General features: G+C 33.3%; 1 protein-coding gene across 2 annotated transcripts in view; it reads left to right on the top strand.

Moving 5' to 3' along the window:
- Positions 1–23185, top strand: part of Wdr7 (WD repeat domain 7) — a 351633-nt gene that overhangs the window by 45540 nt on the left and 282908 nt on the right. For both annotated transcript variants that reach the window (XM_010611541.3, XM_010611542.3), the window contains exons 9-13: positions 1365–1510; positions 2086–2188; positions 4686–4827; positions 5048–5296; positions 5986–6206. In XM_010611541.3, the coding sequence (XP_010609843.1) occupies positions 1365–1510; positions 2086–2188; positions 4686–4827; positions 5048–5296; positions 5986–6206 (861 nt within the window). The remainder of the gene's footprint in view (positions 1–1364; positions 1511–2085; positions 2189–4685; positions 4828–5047; positions 5297–5985; positions 6207–23185) is intronic.

Below are 23185 nucleotides of genomic sequence, written 5' to 3'. Positions count from 1 at the left end.
TGCAAAAATTAAATGAATGAATGAATGAATGAATGAGTGAATGAATAAAGGCACTTTGTAAACTCGGACCTGCCCTCCCAGTTTAAGGCCATGTAGAGTCAGTGCCCTCTGTGCTGTTGATCACAGTAACTTCATCTTTGTATGTAAGAGTAAATAAATAATAAAACAAAGTTTGTTAACTTCCTATTTGTAATACTGCAGAATATTGATGCAATAAGGGAAAGCAAGACAATTTCCTTTTTAATAAGGAAACAAGCTAATACAGAGTTTATGGTTAGAAATGTTACCAGAAATTGAAATAAAACAGGAGCTATAAAACTGTATTCTAGAAGATCATCCCCTTCTACTCGCCATTCTTTTTTTCTTTCTTTCCAGTTTTTATTTTTTATTAGTATTTGTTTATGGTACATAATAATCATATTCCTCCTGGTAAAATGGTACATATATACTCCACATCTTAATTCTATTTTTAATCTCCTTTCTCTCCCCTCTTCCCCCTCTCTCCATTTCTTGGTCCCCTTTCTTTTTGCAAAAGATGTGTCTATACCTATTAACTTTTATTGTATTTATTTATATTTTTGGTAGTGGGGATCGAACTTGGGACCTTGCACTTAAGAGACAAGTGTCCATACCACTGAGTTAAATCTCTGGCCCTATTCCTATTAGCTTTTATTTTGCTCTTTATATTTTGCATTTCTCATATAAGAGAAATATGATATTTAAGCTGGTGCATCTGATTTATTTCATTTAACATTATGGTCTTGTGGTACAGTCATTTTCCTATAAATGACTCAGTTTTATTTTTTTATATCAGAGTAGTACTCCATTATGTATAAGTGCCACTTTTTTTTTTTTTTTTTTTTTTTTGGTGCCAGGGGTTGAACTCTAGACATTATGCTTGTGAGGCAGGCAGCAGAACCACTGAGCTAAATCCCCAGCCCTGAATGCCACATTTAAAAATTTCATTTTACTTCCAAGATTTAGCTATTAAGAATTGTGCTGCTATAAACATGAGTGTGTTTGTCATTCTTTATGTAGTACTTCTTTGCTATACATAAAGGCCGTACATTTCCATTCCTGAGTGGGAGAATTTACCTGCTTCGCTTGTTATGGTTTCTTGCCTAATCATGGAGAGGCAGCACATGGCTGGAGCCGCACTTCTTTTATCCCTACTGAAGGTGTCTGTACCCCAGGTTCACTGACAAAATGTCTTTGTCTGTGACATCAAACTTTAATGCCTTGAGTTTTGTTCAGTGTATTTCTGAAAGTTTCTTTGTTTTTAGTTGAAATGTCACTGTACACTACTGTATCTTACTTAAATCACAGTAGCATCAAGTGGATTGTGAATTTCTTACTCCTTATAGGTGTTCGATGCTGGAGACTATTCCCTGTTGTGCTCTGGTCCTAGTGAAAATGGACAGACTTGGACTGGAGGTGACTTTGTATCAGCAGATAAAGTAATCATCTGGACTGAAAATGGACAAAGTTACATTTACAAACTGCCTGCCAGGTACGCAGTAAATAAGCAGTTAGAACTTTAATTAAAACATTCACTAGGTGTGACAGCATTTGAGACAGGAGGATCACTGTGAGCTTGAGGCCAGCCTGGACTACATAGTGAGACCTTGTCTCAAAAAACCAAAAAAGAAAAAACAAATTCAAGTTTGGTGTACAACTTCAAAATATGAAAACATAGAGTCCATATTTAATTTTTGTTCAAGAACTTAAAACTTCTCTGGGCCAGGGATTTAGCTCAGTGGTTCTGCTGCCTGCCTCGCAAGCACAAGGACTCGAGTTCGATCCCCGGTACAAAAAAAAAGAACTTAAAACTTCTTAGATTTATAATTCTAATTTAACTTTTAAGTCCAAAAATCTGGTGGATTTTTCTATTTGAAGAAGAATATTTTTATAACATTATTTTAAAAAATCCCAGCCTGAACTACAGGCTGAAACCCTGTCTCAAAAATTAAATAAAAACAAAAAAATTATATCTTTAATCGTTGTCTAGAAGCCTTGTTATCATAGGGAATGATACAATTTTTGATGTCAGTATTTTAAGTGACTGTTGTATTTTTCTATTTTCAGTTGCCTTCCAGCTAGCGATTCTTTCCGTAGTGATGTGGGGAAAGCAGTTGAAAATTTAATACCTCCAGTACAATATAGCCTCTTGGATCGGAAAGATAAAGAGGTAAAATTCTTTAGGTATCATTTATAATTGATAGTTACATTGAAAGTTTTTCACAGCTGTCTATTTGTGTCTTTTGGTGGCTAAGCACTTGAAAGATTCAATACAGTTCAAGGGCCCTGTGTTAGATATTATAGAACATTTTGATGTGGTCAATTATAAGCACATTTTAAACTTTGCTTATTTTAAAATACACAATACACCTGTAAAATAGCATTCACTTTTCCTTAACAGTACAAGTGATCTTATGCTGGTTACATGTTGGAAATGACTATTGTTAAGATTCCTATTGACATTGTAAGTTTATTTTACACTCCATAAAATTAAAACATGTCAGTTTCATGAGGGCAAAGATTAGCATAGAATGATTTTATTGTTTATAATTTCAGTAGGTCAGTGCAGTATTCCCAAAGCCATATGATGATTTAAATAATTACATATTAGAAATGAAGAAAAAACAATTTTTCTCTATGAAAATAAAAATCTATTATTTTCAAGCAACCTGCTGATATCTCTTTGAAGTTGAAATGGAACAGAACTTAGTACTGGATTTTCAATTCTATATTCTTTTTTTTGGGGGGTACTGGTTATGGAACTCAGGCCCTTGTGTTTTTGAGGCAGGTGGCAGAACCACTGAGCCAAAGCCCTGGCCCTATATTCTCTTAACAGTAAGAAAGAGGCTTTGGCTTTGGAAGTTAATTTCTGTGCCGGTATCCTGGGTTTCCTGGCTTTATCATTTGAACATTATGTCTCATCTTTATGGAGAAGGACGGTGAAGAGAAGGAAATTTTTCCATGAATGTTTTGAATATACAGAATTTCTCTCTTTAGGTAGTTAGGATCCTCTATAACCTATCAGTTTTTTACATTCTTAAACTTTTACTTACTGCTGTCTAACTTATACAGTCACTTCCAGTTAAGTGAAGAGACATTGGCTTCTATAAAAAACCCTACAGAAGGGTATGGTGGTACATGTCTGTAATCCCAGCTGAGGCAGAAGGAGTTCGAGGCCAGCCTGAATTATATAGTTAGACCCTGCTTCAAAAAAACCAGCCACCTAAACAACAACACAGAACCCTACAAAAACAAAACAAAACTAACATATATCATTTTCCTTCAAATATGAGCTCCTTAATACATTTTAAATTAAAATTATGTATTATGTGGTATAAAATACTTATTTTGTTGAATTATGGCATATCATCACAGCTGCTATGGCAACTTCTTGTTAAGTGTATATATCAATTAGAATTTCAGTATTTAGTTGGTCATGGTGGAGGATGTCTAATACCAGCACTCTAGGAGGCTAAGGCAGGAAGATTGCAATTTTGAGGCCAAACTAGACAGCTTAGGGACTTAATGAGATCTGTCTCAAGTATAAAATAAAAGGGGAGGGGCCTGAAGACGTAGGTCAATGTGAAGGATCTGGGTTCAACACACCAAAAAAGCCAAAATGAAGCAATTGCTTAATATATCTAGTTTCTAGAGGTTAGTGCCTTCTATGAAACAACTAATATGAAGTATAATAACTAGATGATTTGTTTTCTATAATTTACGAAACTAAAAGCTATTATTATTATTTTTCAGACTTAGATTCTGTACTTTAATATTTTAAGATTTGTGAATTAATACTCTCAAATTTAATTTTAGGAGTTTACTACTATTTAAGATTGGTAAATAACTGATCTCACCAAAAGTAGAAGATCTTAAGCTGAAAAATTTATTTTAAAAATGGAAATATACATAAAGCACTTATGATGGGTTTTCTTCCTAATAGTTTGTAGCTGTCTTACCAGGCTAGGTTCAGACTAGTTTTGTAAATGTGACCAAATGAAATAGCATATTTGTAAATATGTTATTAGTTGAAAATATACTCATTAGAAAATGGAGTCCCCTATTATGTAAGCATGGCAGTTTAATTTTGCTTGTTCTTAGTGACTAATCAACAGTGAGTGAAAAAGCTAGGATTAGTGAGCGAGCGCTCCTCTTTAGCTTTCAGACCAAATATTTATTGGTGCATTTCAGATATACATGATGATAACATTGATCATAGGGATCAATGCATGATATATCTTGATTCTTCTTTATCCCTCTCCCCCAACCAGTACTCTTTTGTGACTTTGTAAGTAGAGATATTTTTATTTGGTTAAAAAGTAGCATATTTCTGTACTAATTATTTAATAATAAGCAATTAAATAAGTTGTCCTATGGCTAGTAACCATTTTTTATAAAGCAGAGAAAAAGTGTAAATACTAATTTTAAAGAAAGGCTATAAATACAGTTTTCATTTTTTTGAATGTTATACTAGGTTTGAATATTAGTTGATGTGCATATTAATACTACACAGTTATATTAAAATAGTGTGGAAGAATCACACTACTCATACTTTTAAAAATTCGGTGCTGAGGCAAAGTACCTAACATCTGTATTTAAAAAAATGTTAATGTGTGAAATATTTTAAGGATATATATATAAAGATATTTGAAATTTTTTTTTGGCAGTTGCTAATTTGTCCTCCCATGACTCGGTTCTTCTATGGATGCAAGGAATATTTCCATAAACTATTAATTCAGGGTGATTCTTCTGGAAGATTAAATATTTGGAACATATCAGATATAGCTGATAAACAGGAAGGTGAAGAAGGTAATAGTAAATCATGTGCAACAATCGATTAATTTTAGCATCTTAAATGTTAGTCATTGAATAACAAATTCATAATGTTTATTTATAATTTTCTTCTAAGCATTATGTCTGATAAAAGTGATTTTTTTATGTATTACTGAATTAATCAACATTATTATACTGTTTTGAATTTTTAACATGTATAAATGTTTTTCTTTTAAACAAAATGAAATCTCTACAGGGCTGAAAATGACAACTTCCATTAGTTTGCAAGAGGCATTTGATAAACTGAATCCTTGTCCTGCTGGAATTATAGATCAGCTGAGTGTGATTCCCAATAGTAATGATCCTCTAAAAGTAACTGCAAGTGTGTACATACCAGCACATGGACGACTCGTTTGTGGCCGTGAAGATGGAAGCATAATTATTGTACCTGCCACACAGACAGCCATAGTTCAGCTGTTGCAAGGGGAACACATGCTCAGAAGAGGTACACCAAACATCTGCCCATATGAAGTGTTTTGAGAACTCTGGGACCCCTACTGTTTGTCTTTAGCAAGCAAAATCAGTGTAATTGTTAGTTGGCTATGTAGTTGATAGAGTTTAATGTACAAATAAAATATTAAGTGCCTGTTATTTAGATAAATACCTGTCATGACATACCTTACAGAGACATACAGTTTATTGATTTATTAGTTATTTCTATGATTACTAGGTTTATTATCAGTAACACTGATAATCTTGTATAACAGTGCTGTCTGGTAGAAATATAATGTAATCCATATATGTAATTTTCTAATAGCCATATTCAAAAGTAAAACAATTAAATTAACTATAGTACTATATTTTATATAACCCAATGTTCTCAATTATCATTTTGACTTGTAATCAATATGAAAATTATTAGTGCAATATTGTACATTACTTTTTTGTACTAATTCTTTAAAATTTCATAACTATTTGACATTTGCAGCATATACGAATCTCCATTTCAAGGGCTCCGTAGTCTCCATAGTAAATAGTTGCTACTGTATAGGGCACACAGTTTTAGAAGATAAAATTGGAAGTTTTATCTGTGATAAAATATATAGCTCTTTTGATATTTCATGTTTATGTTTACTTGTTGAAACTTTTTAAGACTTTATCTTTCCCATTTTAAATCTAAAACCTCATTCACAGGTTGGCCACCTCACAGAACACTTCGTGGTCATCGGAACAAAGTCACATGTTTGCTATATCCTCATCAGGTCTCAGCTCGCTATGACCAGAGATATCTGATATCTGGAGGTGTGGACTTTTCGGTCATAATTTGGGACATATTTTCTGGAGAAATGAAACATATCTTCTGTGTTCATGGTGGTGAGATTACTCAACTTCTAGTTCCACCTGAAAACTGTAGTGTAAGTCGATTTATATAAAAGATTATTTCATTATGGTAAAGCTAGATTATGTTGCTCTTAGGCATATAAAAGCAATGGAAAGTAACTTAAAATATAAAAAGAGAATTAAGTAAACTTTCAATTTTAATTTTAAAATAATGGTGGCATAGCCGGGGATTTAGCTCATTGGTACTGTCACCTGCCTCACAAGTAAGTACAAGGACCTGAGTTCGATCCCTGGTACAAAATAATTAATAATAATAATAATAATAATAATAATAGCATAATTGTTAGACAATGTTATTAAGGACATAGAAATAGAAGATGGATATAATGTTTTTTTTTTTTCCTGTTAATTCATTTCTAAATGGTATAGTGTGTCCTTGAAACATAATAAATAGCAGTTGAAGGGCCAGGGATTTAGCTCAGTTGTTCCACCACTTGCCTTGTAAGCGCAAGGTCCTGAGTTCAATCCCCAGTACCAAAAAAAAAAAACCCAAAACAAAACCATAACAACAAAATAATAGCAGTTGAAGTATATATATTTAATGAAATTTTTTTTGTTGTTGTTGTTTAAAATAATTTAAATATTCCCAAAGACATTCTACATTTTTTTTGCTACCTCAGCAGAAAATGAGCATGTGCTTTGGTAGAGGCAAAATCCTTGTCAATACTTGTCAGTAAAGTTCATTTAAGTAAATAATTATTTTGACAAGGTCAAAAGAAAAGATGTTCTAAAACAGATTTGTTTTAAAATTCCTTAGACCATGGTTTAGAATGTACAATGTAGATGATTTCTTCTTTCATATTTTATAGTCACACCGTGTCCTAAAATATATAAAATTGTTAAGAAAATGAACTAAATAAAATAGTTCCTAGCTCAAGTAATCAATGAAGAAAAAATAAATTCCTATCAACTAGATGGTAGACTAGATGCCTCAGGTGGTAATGAACTCGAGAGACTTTTCCCTCTTCTAACTCCACCTCCATGTCCCGAGACAGTTATGATGTACTTTTCCTGTACTGTAGGGGTTTCCTTAAGCACCTTTCTCTTCATTTTTGAACTATTTATAGCATGTTAAAAATCCCAAATCCTTTCATATTACTTCTATCAGCATTAATTTAGTGTCAGACTCAGTGGTTCAATATTTATTTTAATGAACCATTATTTATTTTTAATGAACCATTTCTCCATTTTCATATTTATTTAATTTTTGAAGCAAATATTTATTCATACATTTCGGGTATATGTAATAATAATATCATAAGGAATTTGTACTGTACAAGATATATCTTCCTTTTTCTCATTCCCCTTCTCTCCCCACCCTTCTTTTCCTTACTTACAAAAGCTATGTTTCCATTTTTTCCTTCTATTTTCTCTCTTTTCATGTCCTTTCTTTCCTTTTCCCCTACCCCCTCCCTTGTTCCCTTCTCATTTGAACATTTTCTTCCCATTTCTGAATATCTATTATACATTTTATATCTATGCCCATTTTTAGATTGGATCTTTAAATTTGGGGGTCTGTTTTTTTATCATTGTTGTTCTTTCTGTATTCTAGCGAGTCCTTTGTCTGAGGAATAGCTGGCAGAATTTTTTTTTCCCCACACTGTAGGTTGTTTCTACATTCAGTTTCTTTTGCCTTGTGAAAGCTTTTTAGTAAGATGAGATCCCAGTTGTGATTTTATGTGATGTTTCCTATGTGATATGGATATTGTTCATGAAGTCTTTGCCTGCACCAATGTCTTCAAGATTTCTACCTATTCTATCTTCCAGAAGATTCAGTGTTTCTATTTTAATACTTAAACATTTGATCCATTTTGATTTTAGTTTAATGCATGGTTTCCACATCTTGGGGATGTGGAAAGCCAGTTTTTCCAGCACCATTTATTAAACAGACTGTCTTTCTTCCAGTGAAGGTGTTTGGTTCCTTTGTCAAAGTTGAGGTGGCTGAATGGATTTGGAGTTATTTCTATATATTCCAATCTGTTCCATTAATCCTTGGGTCTATTTTTTGTCAGTACCATGCTGTTTTTATCCCAATAGCTTTGCAGTATAATTTCAAGTCATGGACTGTGATGTACCCTGTCTTGCCTTTGTTACCCAGAATTGCTTTTGCTATTTTAGGTCTGCTCTGGTTACAAATAAATTTTAGGATTGTTTTCTCTAATTCTGTGAGATATGTTATTGCTATTTTGATGTGGATGTGTATAACAACTTTGGAAGTCTGGCCATTTTCATTATATGATTCTACCCAAGAACAAGGTGTATCTTTCTATTTTGTGATATCCTCTTTGATCTCCATTTCCAGAGTACTGTAGTTTTCATTGTAAAAGATCTTTTACTTCCTTCATTAGATCGATTCCTAGATATTTCATTTTTTTGGATCCTATTATAAAAGGTGTTGTTTCCCTAATTTCTCTCTCAGTGAGTTTGTTATTTGTGTACAGGAATGTTGTTGATTTTTGAGTGTTGACTTTGTATCCAGCTGTGCTACTGAATTTGGTTATTAAATCTAGAAGTCTTTTGGTGGAGTTTTTAGGGTCTTCTATGTATTTTTTCCCTTTTTTGATGGTTGCATTTTCTGATAAATGTAAAAGACAATTGAAATGAAAATAGTTGTTTGAAATTAAACTATTTGCTTAATAGCATATAAATTATATAGTATAAATATAAAATACAGTTTCTGTTTTTCTTTGCAATTGCAAGTGGTTTATTGTTTTTATTTATTTATTTATTGTTTATTGTTTTTAAATGAGTGGTTTTAGCCTTCCATATTGCTTCTTAGATGCAATACTTGTTATGCAGTTTTAATTGGATTCAATTTGAGGCACAATCTTTTTATTACTAATCTAGATTACCACTTCAAATGTTCTTTTTAAAAAATGTGCTTGCTAAAATTTTATTTAGTTTCTTAAATTTAATCTGCTTTTGGGTTATTAGTATGTTAAAATACTTTTAAAATGCAAAAGGTATTAATAGAAGTGAAAAGCAAGTTTCCCTGTCTCTCTTGTTCTTTACCTCTGTGATTCTTTTAACTTAATTGTATTATCATTCTGACATCTAAGAAATTTGAGCAACACCAAGTGGTTGGATAGTATGCTTTCCAAATTTGAGTAGCTGTCTTAGGTATGTGTGGGGGAAATTAAAATCTGAGCTCTAAAAGAGGGGAGAGGCCACAAAAGTGCACAATTGTCTGGGAAATCTGAGGAGATGGTAGATGAGAAGGGAGCTCTTATAAGGCCTCAGAGCTGCAGCACAGAACTTTCCCTGTCTCTGTCATTACAGTTTCATGGGACCCACGAAAATGATCTGACACCTTCCTTCCCAACTCCATGCCAGCGTAGTTTTAACTTCCTCTGCTGCTTATTGTTCTCCATTCACTATACATTTTGATGGAATCTGTATTCTCTAAGACAATATATGTTACTAAAACTAGAAGTTTGAAGAAACATGAGAGGACAATAACTTTAAAATATCAAGACCCTTTTCCCTTAACCAAAACAGGAGGATGGACAGGAATGAAAAGTCAGAAATGAAAAAATAACAAGGGTCACCCAGTAGAATATTTGTTATTTAAAGCATGATAGTGATAACTTCGCATGGAGCCATCTACATTTCCTCAGTTGATTTTCAGCTTGGAGTGCGTGGCTGGACTTAGAAGTGTAGGGCTGGGGATTTAGTTCAGTGGCATCGCACCTGCCTTGCAATTGCAATGTCCTGAGTTTGATCCCTAGTTCCCCTCCGCCCCACGAAACAGAAATATAGCCTATGACATGGAACTTTTATATGTGTAATGCAATATAAAACTATTTACTTACATGTAAAAAATGCACAAAGCTGGTTGGCGTGTTGGCACATGCTTGTAACTTCAGCACTCAGGCAGGAGGATGACTGTGAATTTGAGGCTAGCCTGGACTACATAGCTGATTCCTGTGGCAGTAGTACAAGAATTAAAATTGAACCAGAAAAATAAGACTCAAATTTAGATCCTGGTTTGCTTTGAGGAGTGAGAAGAACGAATAAGCATGATGAAAGAGGGGAAAAAAATCCTTGTTACTTCTTCAAATGTCATGTTGTATTTATTTTTAGTAAATATGTAATACTTCCCTTTTTTATCTTAGTGATTAAATTGTCAGAGCTGTTTTTCTGTTAGAACTATTCAGAACAGAATGCTTGGAAATGTTTCCAAATAAATTATTTAGTGCCAGTGTTGCATTTCTGCATGTGAGCATGTAAATTATGTAATGTATTAAGCTAAAAGTGATTAGTTTTCATTATTTCATTTTACAAAACATTTGTCACATAATCTCCAAAACCACCCAGAAGGGGGCAGTATGGATTTGTGGAAACACAATATCAGGCATCTATCTACCCTACACATTAGTGTTTGTGCCTTCATTTGACAATATTAGAACCCTAGAGACAGGTATGATAATGTGAATGGCATATGTGACTAGATGTATACTAGTATGGCTAGTGTTCATGGCCAGTAACAGCAGTTAACAAATTGGGTTTTTTGTTTAATAACTTAATTTTTATCCTAATGAAGTACTGAGAGCTTTCGCCTAAAATAGCTCATATCCCACATTTTTTAGCCTGAATTTCTTTTTATTAATTTAATTTGAATATCACATTTAAATAGCATTATTTGTAATTATAGTAAAGTCACTGAAGCCAAGCAGAATACACACACTTTTATTAGTACAAATTAAACAAGAGCAAGGAGTAAAACTTTCATTTTTCTAAAATACATTATTATCTGTAACATTCTTTTTTTCCTTAATACTTTGATTCTGAGCCAGGTTTTCTTTGTTTTTATGCATTCAGAATCTCTTTTGAAATTAGTTTTAAATTTTAAAATGAAATAATGCATCATAGTAAAAATACAGATTTTCAAAAAGATGATCTGATCATCCTTCTGTGTCATGAAATATATTTCTACATTATTTCTAGTGATATTCTGTACTTTAATTTATTGGACATTTAAAAATACTGCTTTTAGTAAACGTTATCCTCTTACCAATGATGGGAATAAGAATTAGAATAGTTTAGTATCTTTGCTTTTCAAGAGTGATTTTTTGAATTAATTCTTATATTGTAATTGATATAAAAGGGCATAATAATTTTTAAAAGCATTTGAACAGGTATTGCTAGATTGTTCTTCAAAAGGTTAGTAATAGGTTTGGCACTGTGGTACTTGCATAAGTCCCTATTATTCTATTTATAGTCTTCTCCACCTCATCTTCTAGATGTGTAAGAAATTGTATGTAGAGTATGTGTAAATATATATCTCATTCTTATTTAGAAAACACAAAAGGTACCAGTGCTCTGTTGGCTGTGCACCCCGATCAGTTTATATTCTTTATAATTATATGTTATTAAATTTTTAAACTGCTATCAGGTACTAATATATTCAAAATAAAGTTTTGTTCTGCTGTATATAATATCTATATATTCACTTTTGTAGAAGACTCTGTCTTTTATATTACGTAGGAAATAAAAAAAATTAGTAACTATACCAATGGTCTGTCAATGAGGATCCCTCTTGCAGTAGTGAAAAAGATGGATCCTTATTCCAACTGTGCCATATATTTAAGAAATCTGAAATCTTTATTTTGGAAGGGTTCCTTGAGCTCTTAAAACATATGGTTGGAAGTAAAGAAGGTTCCATTGGGCATGAAATTTACTTTTAGCAATAGTCACAAGTGATTTGTGCTAGACACTGTGAATGAAGTCGTTGGTTAAATTGATGTTTCATATTAGGATGAAGAGAAAGGCATAAAGCAAAGGCTAATTTTTGTTGAGAATTGATCATAAGATAATTTAACAGGAGTTATAATTGATCTCCCCCGCCCCTAGTACTGGGGAACTTGGGACCGTGAACTTGCCAAGGCAGGCGACAGCACAACTGAGCTAAATCCCAGACCCTGTAATTGCTTTTAAAATGGCAAAAATATTAGGAAGAAGTGAATTACATTTTAAATTGTTATTCAGTTAGGTACAACACATTTTTGCTTAGGACTGCCTCAGACTTAGTCTCTGATAGAATTTAGTCTAACTAAGCTGGCAGACTAGCAAGCAAGGAAGTTATAATAGAGCATGATAAATATTACAAAACGGTTTTTCCAAAGCATTCAGAAGATCACCTCTAGATGACCTTTGAAGACTTTCAAGGAAAACAATTGTATTTGGGTATATTAATTTTTTAGGTGCTTTTAAAATCATCCATGGCACACAAGCCACCTCTGTCTGCAGACCCAGTTAGTGTTAAGGCATATGTTATGCAAAGGATCTGGACTGGCTTGCACCTGATGGATCTGACTGTAATAGATAATGTCTGCATTCAGGCAAAAGCTGGTGGGAATTTGACATGTGCAGTGCTTTCAAAATAATGACCCACAGATCAGAGTAATCATTTTGTATGTGCTGTAAATTAGTTGTTTGTAAGTATGAGAACACTTAGGAAAGCTGTTTGGAGAAAAATAAGTAATAAAGTATGAAATTGTACTGAAAGATAAAATATTTACATTCATCTAAAGGGAGATTTAATAGGCTAATAAAATGAAATGGAAGTAGAATGATAGAAAGTTCAGAGGGAAATTGTGTACTAAAAACAACAGAAACAGTCGATGTTTATATGACTGTTCTTGTTTTGGAGTTACCAGCAATCATTTGTCTTAGCCATTAGTGAAGACTTCCCAAAAAAGTCGGAGAAAGTACTCTGCACACACCAGTGAGATGTATGAGGGAAAGAGATTTACGAACAGACCCGCATTTGTGTTTTCATCTCGTGGTAACTTTAGCAGTTCTTTAGGCCCTATCTACTTTCTGCAGAATGTTGGTTTCATGTTTAGAAATAATGCCTGGACTATAAGAAGAGCTCATTAAATTATGTTGTTATTTCTGTATTCAGTTAATTATACCCTTATTTACATGATAATTACCTAAATCTGGGCAGTATGTTTATTTATCTTCAGTACTGAAATGACTTTATGGTAGATATGCAGTACTGTGTTGCTCTGCAAGAACTACTTTTCATTTCTTGTGACCCATCTATGGCTAGGTGGTTTTAGAGCCTTTGAAGTTAGGGATGTCCTTTCTACTTGTCTGACTTTGACTCTTTTTATTTGGGGGGTATTATTATTTTAAATTTATATCTATCTATCTATCTTCCTGTCTGTCTGTCTGTCTGTCTATTTTTTAAGCTTTTTGAGACAGGGCCTCACTATGTAGTTCAGGCTGGTCTTGAACTCATTATGAAGCTCAGACTGGCCTCAAACCTCTGACAGTCCTCCTGCCTTAGCCTCCCAAGTATACAATGTACTGAAATTACAGATATGTGCCACCATGCCTGGCTCAAAATTAATATATTTTTAATTGGCACAGTAATTATACATATGAGATATAGTGGAGTTTTTCAGTAACTATGTATCCTTTTATTGCATGAGATAAAAATTTTGAGATGCCAAAAGACAGCAACTGTGTAAAGAGGTTTTGCTCTTTCTGAATTCCTTTGTAACTGTAGTCCTAAGTACTGTGTCTTCTTGCTCATTGCCTGAAAATTGGCATTTTCAACATCTTAGAACATGTGTGGGTGGTTCCAGCGGGCTGCACTTATTCCCATTGGGAAAGTCTTTGTCAGCATAACCCTGGATTATGAAGGGGACTTTTGTTCCCAAGTATTGCTTTTCTTAGGGCACAAATTATGGAATAAGCACAACTTTCTTGCCTAACTGTGGGCCCTAAAGGTTAGCTCTTAAAATTTTCCTTTTATATAAACTTAAAAAGCAATCCAATATCCTTCTAAACAAGTATTTTTAGCATGTGTTCTGTTAATTTGCTGCTAGGAAAGAGACACATGGATCCTTTCAGTATCTCCCCTCATAACAGTAGGGACAGGGTCCATTAACCCATCTGTTTCCAGGACAGCAAGACAAGGTTTCCCATGGTTCTATCAGAGGTACATAAATTCAGGCTTATTTTTTAAAGGATGCTGGTAAGAGCAGGATAAATAGATTAAGGGAGCGCAAGCAGATTAAAACCAAATTGAGGAGTGGGAAAGCAGAGGGTGGCACCACCAGACAGCCACCTGGAGGGCTGTGATAACTGAGGTTCTTTGTTCCACAACAATGTGGAGACCACATGCGGCCCAAGGTTTGTGGGGCTGGGCAGGTTAAGAGGCCACAGCTGGTGTGTGCCGAGTGCACTTATGAGTTGACTAAAAAAACCTTTGGAAATTCAGCGGCTGGGTGTGGTGGTGCATGATTGTCATCCCAGCACTCAGGAGGCTGAGGTAGGAAGATCACTGAGATTTTGAGGCCAGTCTGACCTACACAGTGAGACCCTGTCTCGAAAAAGTAAACAATACAAAACAAACAGTACAGAAATAAATACACATAAACAAACATTCTTCAGTACTTTGCAAAGTTGGCCATTTTGGTCCCTAAAACGCATAAATACATAATTGAAATTAAAGACAGAATTTTAATGTTTTAAAGGTACGAAATGAATACAGTACTAATTAAGTAAATTCAGTAGAAAATCTGAAAAAATATTCAAGAAACAGTGGAAAGTGTTGAGTTGTTGAATACTTTATTGACTCATAGTTAGAATTGCTACTATAAATATCATTAATGTAATTTTAAGATAATATGAATAATATTGGTGATATAATAGATGGTTATATTGGTGATATAACGTGATATAATCAGATACTATCAGATTAATTTAAACCACAGTATTAATATGAGAAAAATAATGTAAAGGAGAAACTAATGTACTAGAAGAATTATAAATATTTTAGGTAGCTACTTTGTTTTGGTTTTTTTTTGAGACAAGGTCTTGCTCTGCAGCCCAGGCTGGCCTTGAACTCATGGAAATCCTCCTGCCTCAACCTCTGAGTACAAGGATTGCAGCCATGTGCTACCATACCCAGCTTAGGTAGACACTTAAATATTGGTAACACTTGGACCAGGGATTTAGCTCAGTGGTTCCACCGCCAGCCTTGCAAGCACAAGGTCCTGAGTTTGCTCCCTGGTACCAAAAAAAAAAAACCCAAACCCCAATATATAACATTGGTAACACTTAAAAGCCCTTCAGAACATAAATACAGTTATTTTTTTTGTGTGCATGGTGTTAGTGTACTAGGGATTGTAGACCTCATACATGCTGGGCAAGCACTCTACGATACTGACTATATTTGTAGTATGAAATGCAATTACATTTTAAAGGAATTTATGGTATATAATGACCTAATGATGAAAGTGGTAGAGGTCATAATAATACTATCATTTCTGTGTTCAAGATATGTTAGTCACGGTGTTAATTTGTTTTTGTACACTATTTAACTTAATTCATACAGCAATTCCATAGGATGTGGTATTGCTAGTGATGCTATACAGATAAACAAGGCTCAGAGAACTGACATAACTCACTCGTGTCACAGACAGCAAGTGTGACAACTAACTGATCCCAGGTAGTCTGATTTGTACCCTAGCTGAAGTCCATCCACCATGCACCCACTCCCACATTTAGTAGTCTAAAAATTACATTTCCCCTGGATTTTTGCTTTTCCCTTTCCCCCTCCTTTTCCTCCCTTCTCTCCCTCTCTTTCTTCTTTCCTTTTGATAGGGAGCTTTTTTATTTTTGTATTCTAGACTGGCTTTGAACTCATTATGCAGCCCAGGCTGACTACAACTTGTGATCCTTCTGCCTCAGCCTCCTGACTGCCTGGATTTCTGGCATGCACCATTTTTTATTATTGATTTACATAAATAAATCTGATTTATATATATGTGTTTGACTATCCAATAAGTTAAAAATTAAATTGTGTTTCACTTTATAGGATAAACACTGTCATTCTTTTGAATTTGTAAATTTCTAATTTCCATTAGAGAACTGTGCAATGCTCACTTTTTTTGTATTTTATCTTTTAGCTTTTCTTTGATTACTCAAGCTTGGCGTCCTTCAGTTTTAGTTACCTTTTATCTTATTTTACCTGTAACATATTTCTTGCTCTTAAATATATCATTTTAACTCTAATTTTATTGATATATGTTCTTTTTTAAAATATGGTATTGGAAAATAGAGCTAATTAAGAAGATAAAAGTTCTCCTGCCCTTCTACATGTAAGAAAACCACATGAATAAATTTTGATATATTTTCTTTTAGCTTTTAAAAATCCACTCATTATATACTTGTGCTTATATGTACCATAGATATAGTTATCTCTGCATATTGCATCTTAATTTAAAAATATAACAAATGTATTTCAAGTTATATTTAATCCATGGATGCGCATATCATATTTAGCAGTTCTGTCTTGGATATTTAATTGTCTCTACTGTCTTCTTGAGATTATTTCCTTTGAATAGGTTCCTTGAATACTTTTTTTCCATATTAAACCTCAAAGTTTTGTGTTTTTTTTAATTATTGTTTTTTTAAAATATTTATTTATTTATTTATTTATTTTTGTTTAGTTTTGCTTTTTGAGAAAGGGTCTCACTATGTAGTTGAGGCTGACCCGGAACTCACTGTGTAACCCAGGCTGGTCTCAAACTCACAGCAATCCTCCTGCCTCAGCCTCCTGAGTGCTGGGATTATAGGCATGTGCCACCATGCCTGACTGTGTGATTGATTATTAACATTTTTAAGGCTGCCAAACTGTCTTCTACCTTACTACATATTTCATTGTCCATTGCTGTTCAAGATATTATTTATGTCCATGGTTAAGTTTCCAAATTTGTATAATGGCTGAGACTTTACTGAATTATTGCCCAGCATTTAAAACATTAACTACTATAAAGTAAGAACCCATTAAATATATGCTGTTTAGATAAGTTGATAGGAGAAGATAGCATCTTATTGTTTGAATTTGCTTTTCTTTGATTCTTGCAGATAATGAAAATTTTAGTGAGTCAGGCTTGGTGGCCCATACCTGTTATCCCAGCACTCAGGAAGCTGAGGCAGGATCACTGTGAGTTCAAAGACAACTTGGGGTGCATAGTGAGTTCAAGGCTGGCCTGAACTACATAGCATGACTGTCTCAAAAACAAAAACAAAAACAAAAACAAAAAGAAATATTTGTTTCCCCTTGGGTGGGAAGTATTAGTGTTTGAATGAACTTTTAGAGTTTATATTTGTTGTTGTTGTTGCCATATATATTTGATTTTTTGAGTCATGTTCTCACTGTGTAGCCCAGGCTGGTCTTCAGCTCACTGTGTAGTCCAGGCTGGCCTCAAACTTGTGGCAATCCTCCCTCCTCATCATCCCAAGTGCTAGGATTACAGGCATGTGCTACCACATTCAGCAAATGAGCTCTTAACTGAAATACTAGGCTTATGTGGCTTCTGTTTTTAGACCTTTCTTTTGGTTGGTTATTTAGTTTTGAATTTTTTAGCCTACAGATATTTTTGGTTTTTAAGTAACTCATTTTTTTTCTGTGTAGCTGCTTTCATGTTTTTAAAGCTTGGAATCTTACCTCTTTACTCCCAGAAATTTGATAAACCTTAGTTAAAACCAATGCCTGAATTAAAAACAAACAAAATACTTATCAGAAATTTATTTATGTTTGTCCAAGGAAGTAAGGATAAAATTAACCTATTCTTCCGTAAGCTAACAACTGACCACAATGTCAATTTTAAAATCTCTTTTCTGTGATAGGTGACATCTTAATCTTATCTTAAATTCTTATTACTTATTTTCTGTGTTATCATAAGCAGTTGAAGAAAGATTAATTTTAATTAGCTTACTGTTTATGTTACTTTTCATATACAGCACATAAAGGGAGATATTAAAAGTTCTTAAAGGTCTTTTTTAATCATGTAGAGCATAATTATTCAGTATTATATTGTGTCCTAGTTGGATCACGTGATTTTATTTTCTAAACTAGGTATTAAAAATACCTTTCTACCTTTTTTTAAAAGGATAGATTTCTAAAACTTAAATTTAGTTTTGGTCTGATTTTATGGAAGTGTGGAAATGAAATTAACATTTAATTTGATAGGGCCTTTTTTCCTTTCAGGTAGACTATTTAAAAGTGATAAATGATGCATCTTAACAGCACAATTATGTTCCATAGGAAGAGTTCTGGGAAGTACAAGAAATAATGATTAAGAGAGTAGTGGGATTGATTTATGAGCAAAAGAAGCTAGTCATTTATAGCTTGTCTAATATAAAAGGGGAGACAATAGAATGTTCATATATTTAGAGAATATTCATATAAAGGAAGAATTGTTATGGGAAAATACAAGATTGCTCACCAAATATGAAGAAAAACAATAGTGTGGTTTAGAGAACAAATTAGCAAAAGTAGAAAATAAAAAAGTACATATATTATTAACATTGGAAACTATTGGAAAGTGGAATCATCTCCCCGGAGAGGTAGTGGATGGGATAAACTAGCTGTCTCTAATTTCTGTAATTCATGGCAGATGCTTAGGAACAGGTTACGTAGGATGTTTCTGGGAATGGTTTAAAATGAAGTCTTGTAAAATGCGTAAGGTCAGACTGGATGAACTAGGTGGTATATTCTGACTCTATCAGATTCTGTGATAGCTTGTGGCATTCTGCTGTTCAGCACTAATGTCCTGTGAGAATTATTTACTGGCAAATTCAGTGAGCTTTTATTTGGTATAGGATTAGAATTCTTTGAAAAACAAAGATTGGCCTTGGAGTTTATACTTGTTTTGGTCTCTTCTCTTCTTTTTTGCCCCAGTTTTCTTAACATTTTTATTAAAAAATAGAATTTTTACTTGATTAAATATTCTAGTGTTAATTGTTTGCTTTTACTTCTAATTAGTGTTTGATATCATTGGTATATATTGCTTCTAGGATAGAATTAATTTGATGAATAATTTTTACTTTAAAAATACTAGTAAGGTGGATAGGATGCTCAATACATGTTGCACAAGTTTTCTATAACAATAAAATATTTTTAATGGAATTTATCTTAAATCATTTGATGGCAGTGATCGCTAATGTGGAAACTGTGAGACAATCATTGGGTTATGGCAAGAAAGTATTAGAACTGTTATTTATTAGTTATTTTCAATGATAAGGAATGTCGCTTTCTGAACATTGATTAGATGTATGGATGTTGGTACCCTCCCTTGTGTCACACATCAGATGTGCACTTATACCAAAAACAAAAAGCAAAAAAACAAAGTCAGGCATGGTGGTACGTGACTGTAATCCCAACAATTGGAGGCGGAGTCAGGAGGGTCATAGCCTGGGCTACATAGTGAGGCCATGTGTCAAAAAACAAAAACAAAACAAGATAGGCACATACTGTTTAGGGCAAGAGTAGGTATGTCACACCAAGAGGACCAATTTTGTTGTCACGTGGTGTACTTTCAGTTAAAATGTTTGCTTAAGAGATTTGCAAATTGTACTATATAATTCTTTTTATCATTTTTTTTTTTTTGGTACTGGGGATCAAACTGGGGGTCCTTGTGCTTGCCAGGCAGGCATTGGAACCACTGAACTAAATCCCCGGACCTGTACTATATAATTCTTAACCTAGCCATCACAAATTAGTGTAAAAATATTGATAGAAAAAAAATTTTTTTGTACTTGGGATTGAACTTGGGACTTGTACTTTTTTTTTTTTTTTTTTTTTTTGGGTTTTTGAGACAGGGTCTCACTACGTAGTTGAGACTGACCTGGAACTCAACTATGTAGCCCAGGCTAGTCTTGAACTCACAACGATCCTCCTGCCTCAGCCTCCCAATTGCTGGGATAACAGGCGTGATCCACCATGCCCAGCCTGGACCTTGCACTTATGATAGGCAGGCGGTGGCACCACTGAGCTAAATTCCCTTTGTGGAAAAGTATTTTTAATGAAAAATAAATATCTGTTCATCAGCTACATTGAGTTTTGAACAAAGATCATTTGGTCAATCTGAAAAGAATGCGATTAAAATAATTCCTAATTATATGAATTATGTATTTACATCCACTAATATTAGCAATGAAACTTGCTAAGAATGTGTATTGTGCCCTTTTACTAACTAAATTAACATAGAATTACTAATGTATTTCATAAAAAATTCATCTTTAATTTGTTTAAAGTTTGAGCCATCCTTTATATGGCATACATTCTAAAATTTTTTAAAGTGAATAGTGTGTAATCAAGAAAGTTTGGAGTATAAATGCTTTCTAAATAAGATTAGTTGATATGCAGTTCATGTTTTTAGTTTTATTATCACTTTAAGTACATCCATTAAATGTTTTATGTATTATCTTGTTATAATGACATCAGTGTTAACTCATTTTGAGATGATTTTTCTAAGTTGAAGTGAAATAAAGTGAGATAGAATGGTATTAATCACATTATGGAATTAGTTGATGCCATTAACTTAAATCTCAGTAATAAAGGAAGTTTGCTCATTCAACTCATTTGCGGGGAAGCTGGGTCAAAATCAAGAAGAAATATGAGTTCTAAAATATTCTTTAAGAAGTGCTTCTTTAATAACTTTGAGGACAGATAAGAGAAAGCGAAGCTCATTGTATTTTAGCAAATCTTTTAAGTGCTTTCATTTAACAGATAGCCGAGAATTATTTATCATTAATTGGTTCATTGTTTGAATTAAAATTAATACCAAGGTAGTGCTTGAATGGTCTTTTCTCCTTTCACATTTAAATAGGCTAGACATTTGCTTTGTTTATACCATTAATTTGTTTTCACACAGGCTGCAAAGTAACCATCAACTCAGAATTAATTAGTGGGATCAAAATTAATGAGGTTTTACTGAATTGGGCCATTTCCACTCTAGGCCAGTTTTCTTTATATGAATTGGACTATTTCTTGCAAGAAGAAAAATTAGATTTATTCTAATCCATATTTAAAAAGCAGAAAACCATCTTTTCTTGTGAATTAAGTACCTCTAATAACTTTGCTTTCTTGGGCTTAGTAATAATTGATTTTTTTTTCATTGTTGATTATTTGGGCTCTATTAAGACTATTTTTAAAGATAAAGTTAACTCTTCAGATACTCATCATTTACAGAGATGCTGTATAATTTTTATAAGTGACTAAACTCTTTGTGGAAGCCTGTCTGTCACTTACCAATTTCATCACCATTGCACTGGGAAAGAGTAATAAAACTAACACATTTAGGTAAATAAGTATGGTAAGAGATTTCATCTTGTAGAAGTGCAGAGAGAATTTTTGGAGTTCTAGCTCTTTTTATTAACCGTTAGAATATGAAATCCCATAATCTTTTCAAAGCTAGTCTTATGCTATTATTCAGTATTCTTTTTATGTCCTTTAGTTTTACTGTATACGAGTTATATGATGTAGAGCTTTTCTGTCTTGCATTTTCTTTAATCTTTGAAGTGATCCACTTGCATTTCTTTGTGGGAAGTAAAAATTCTGACAGTGAAACTCCTCCCATCAGGTTCCTCAGAGGAGTAAGAAAGCTTTTTTGTTTGTTTACTAGCTCTAGTCATCTCTCTGCTAGATTATAAACTATAGCAAGGAGGTATTTGCCAGAAAAAGTGTGTATAGTTTAGTAGTTGTCGGTAGTTTTATTAGATCACCTCAGACACTGAGATCTACAATTGACCATAACTTTAGAAATACCTGATACAGTAAAGAATATTGGCAAAACTTCATATTGACTGATGCTTTATTTCTCTACTTTTTGGAGAGGGATGAGCCAAGTGTATATGAACATTAATGAAATGAATTTGGACTTGGAGACTTAGAAGTAGGACGGTTAAATTCGAGGAGCTATTTAAGGCTTAGCTTATTTTAAATAAGATTTCAGAGAGTGCATGAAATAATGAAGTAGGAATCAGAAGTAGTGACGACTATGAATGCTGGCTTACTAGCCTGTTAAAAGAATGCGAAAAGATTGAAAGAAATGCTGTTTAGGAATCATACGCAGAATAAAAGATCACTGTTCTCTGATTACAGATGTAAAATAAAATGCACTCTTGGTGAATTTACGTTCCAAAATAGAAAATAGTAGTTAGCCCTCGATATAGCAATCACCCCTTTTTATAAAATGAATAATACATATATTTGACAAATTCAAGGTCAGTACTTATGATAACGTGCAGAAATGCAAAACACACATTGTATTAAACTGACTTTTGTCTAGAGTTAGCAATGTGTGTCTTCTGCAACTAATAAATATTTCATGTATGGTGAAATCATTGGAAGCAAGGCATTATGGGATGTGTGCATGTGTACAAACGTGTGCACATATGTATATTTGTGCAGTTTTACTCTATAATATCTATAAAGTTAAATGATTTTTAGAGTGTACATTTTTTAATCATAAAACCGATTTTTGTGTGTCAGGAGTCAACTGGCCCTCAATTATCAATGGCTTTTTTTTTCTTTTTATTGAGTTTATTGGTATAATCTAGGTATACAATACAGTTACATTCATCATTGGGATCCTGTACCTTTACATAATAGGTCTTGATTCTCATTTTTTCTCCTTGTCCCTGCCCTCCCTTCACCCCCTCCTCCCCTCCTCATTTACAAACACTTTGATTCCATTTCTTCAATTTCTCATATTTTTTTCCTCTCCCTTACTACCTTTCCCCACCCTTCCCACTTTCCCTACACCTTTAGCCCTTTACTTCCTATTTCACATTATTAATTATCTCATTAGGATCCTGTGTACTATTATAGTTTCTCACACCAGAGAAACTATTCGGTATTTCAGTTAAAGAAATCTGTGTATGAACATTAAAAATAGGGAATCCTAAAATAAAACTAAAAAGGAAAGTAAAAGAGAAAAGGCAATGATGTAACATTAAAATAATCCTTAATTCTGGAGATGAAAATGGTCCCTGAGCATATTTAAATTGCTTCTTGCTCTTATAGTCTTATTATTTGTTTCATTATTTAGAGAATACTTTATTAGTTTCTATAATCAAACCCACATAGATATGACCTTACATATTTAGTATGATGTGTTACCCCTGTACACATGGAAAAAAAAAAGATGAAAAAAATTAACATTTCTAGACCAATATGGCT

The sequence above is a fragment of the Fukomys damarensis genome, unplaced genomic scaffold (assembly GCF_012274545.1).
Source record: "Fukomys damarensis isolate Sample0158 unplaced genomic scaffold, DMR_v1.0_HiC HiC_scaffold_30, whole genome shotgun sequence".
Lineage (NCBI taxonomy): Eukaryota > Metazoa > Chordata > Mammalia > Rodentia > Bathyergidae > Fukomys > Fukomys damarensis.
This window is presented reverse-complemented; position numbering and strand designations above follow the sequence as displayed.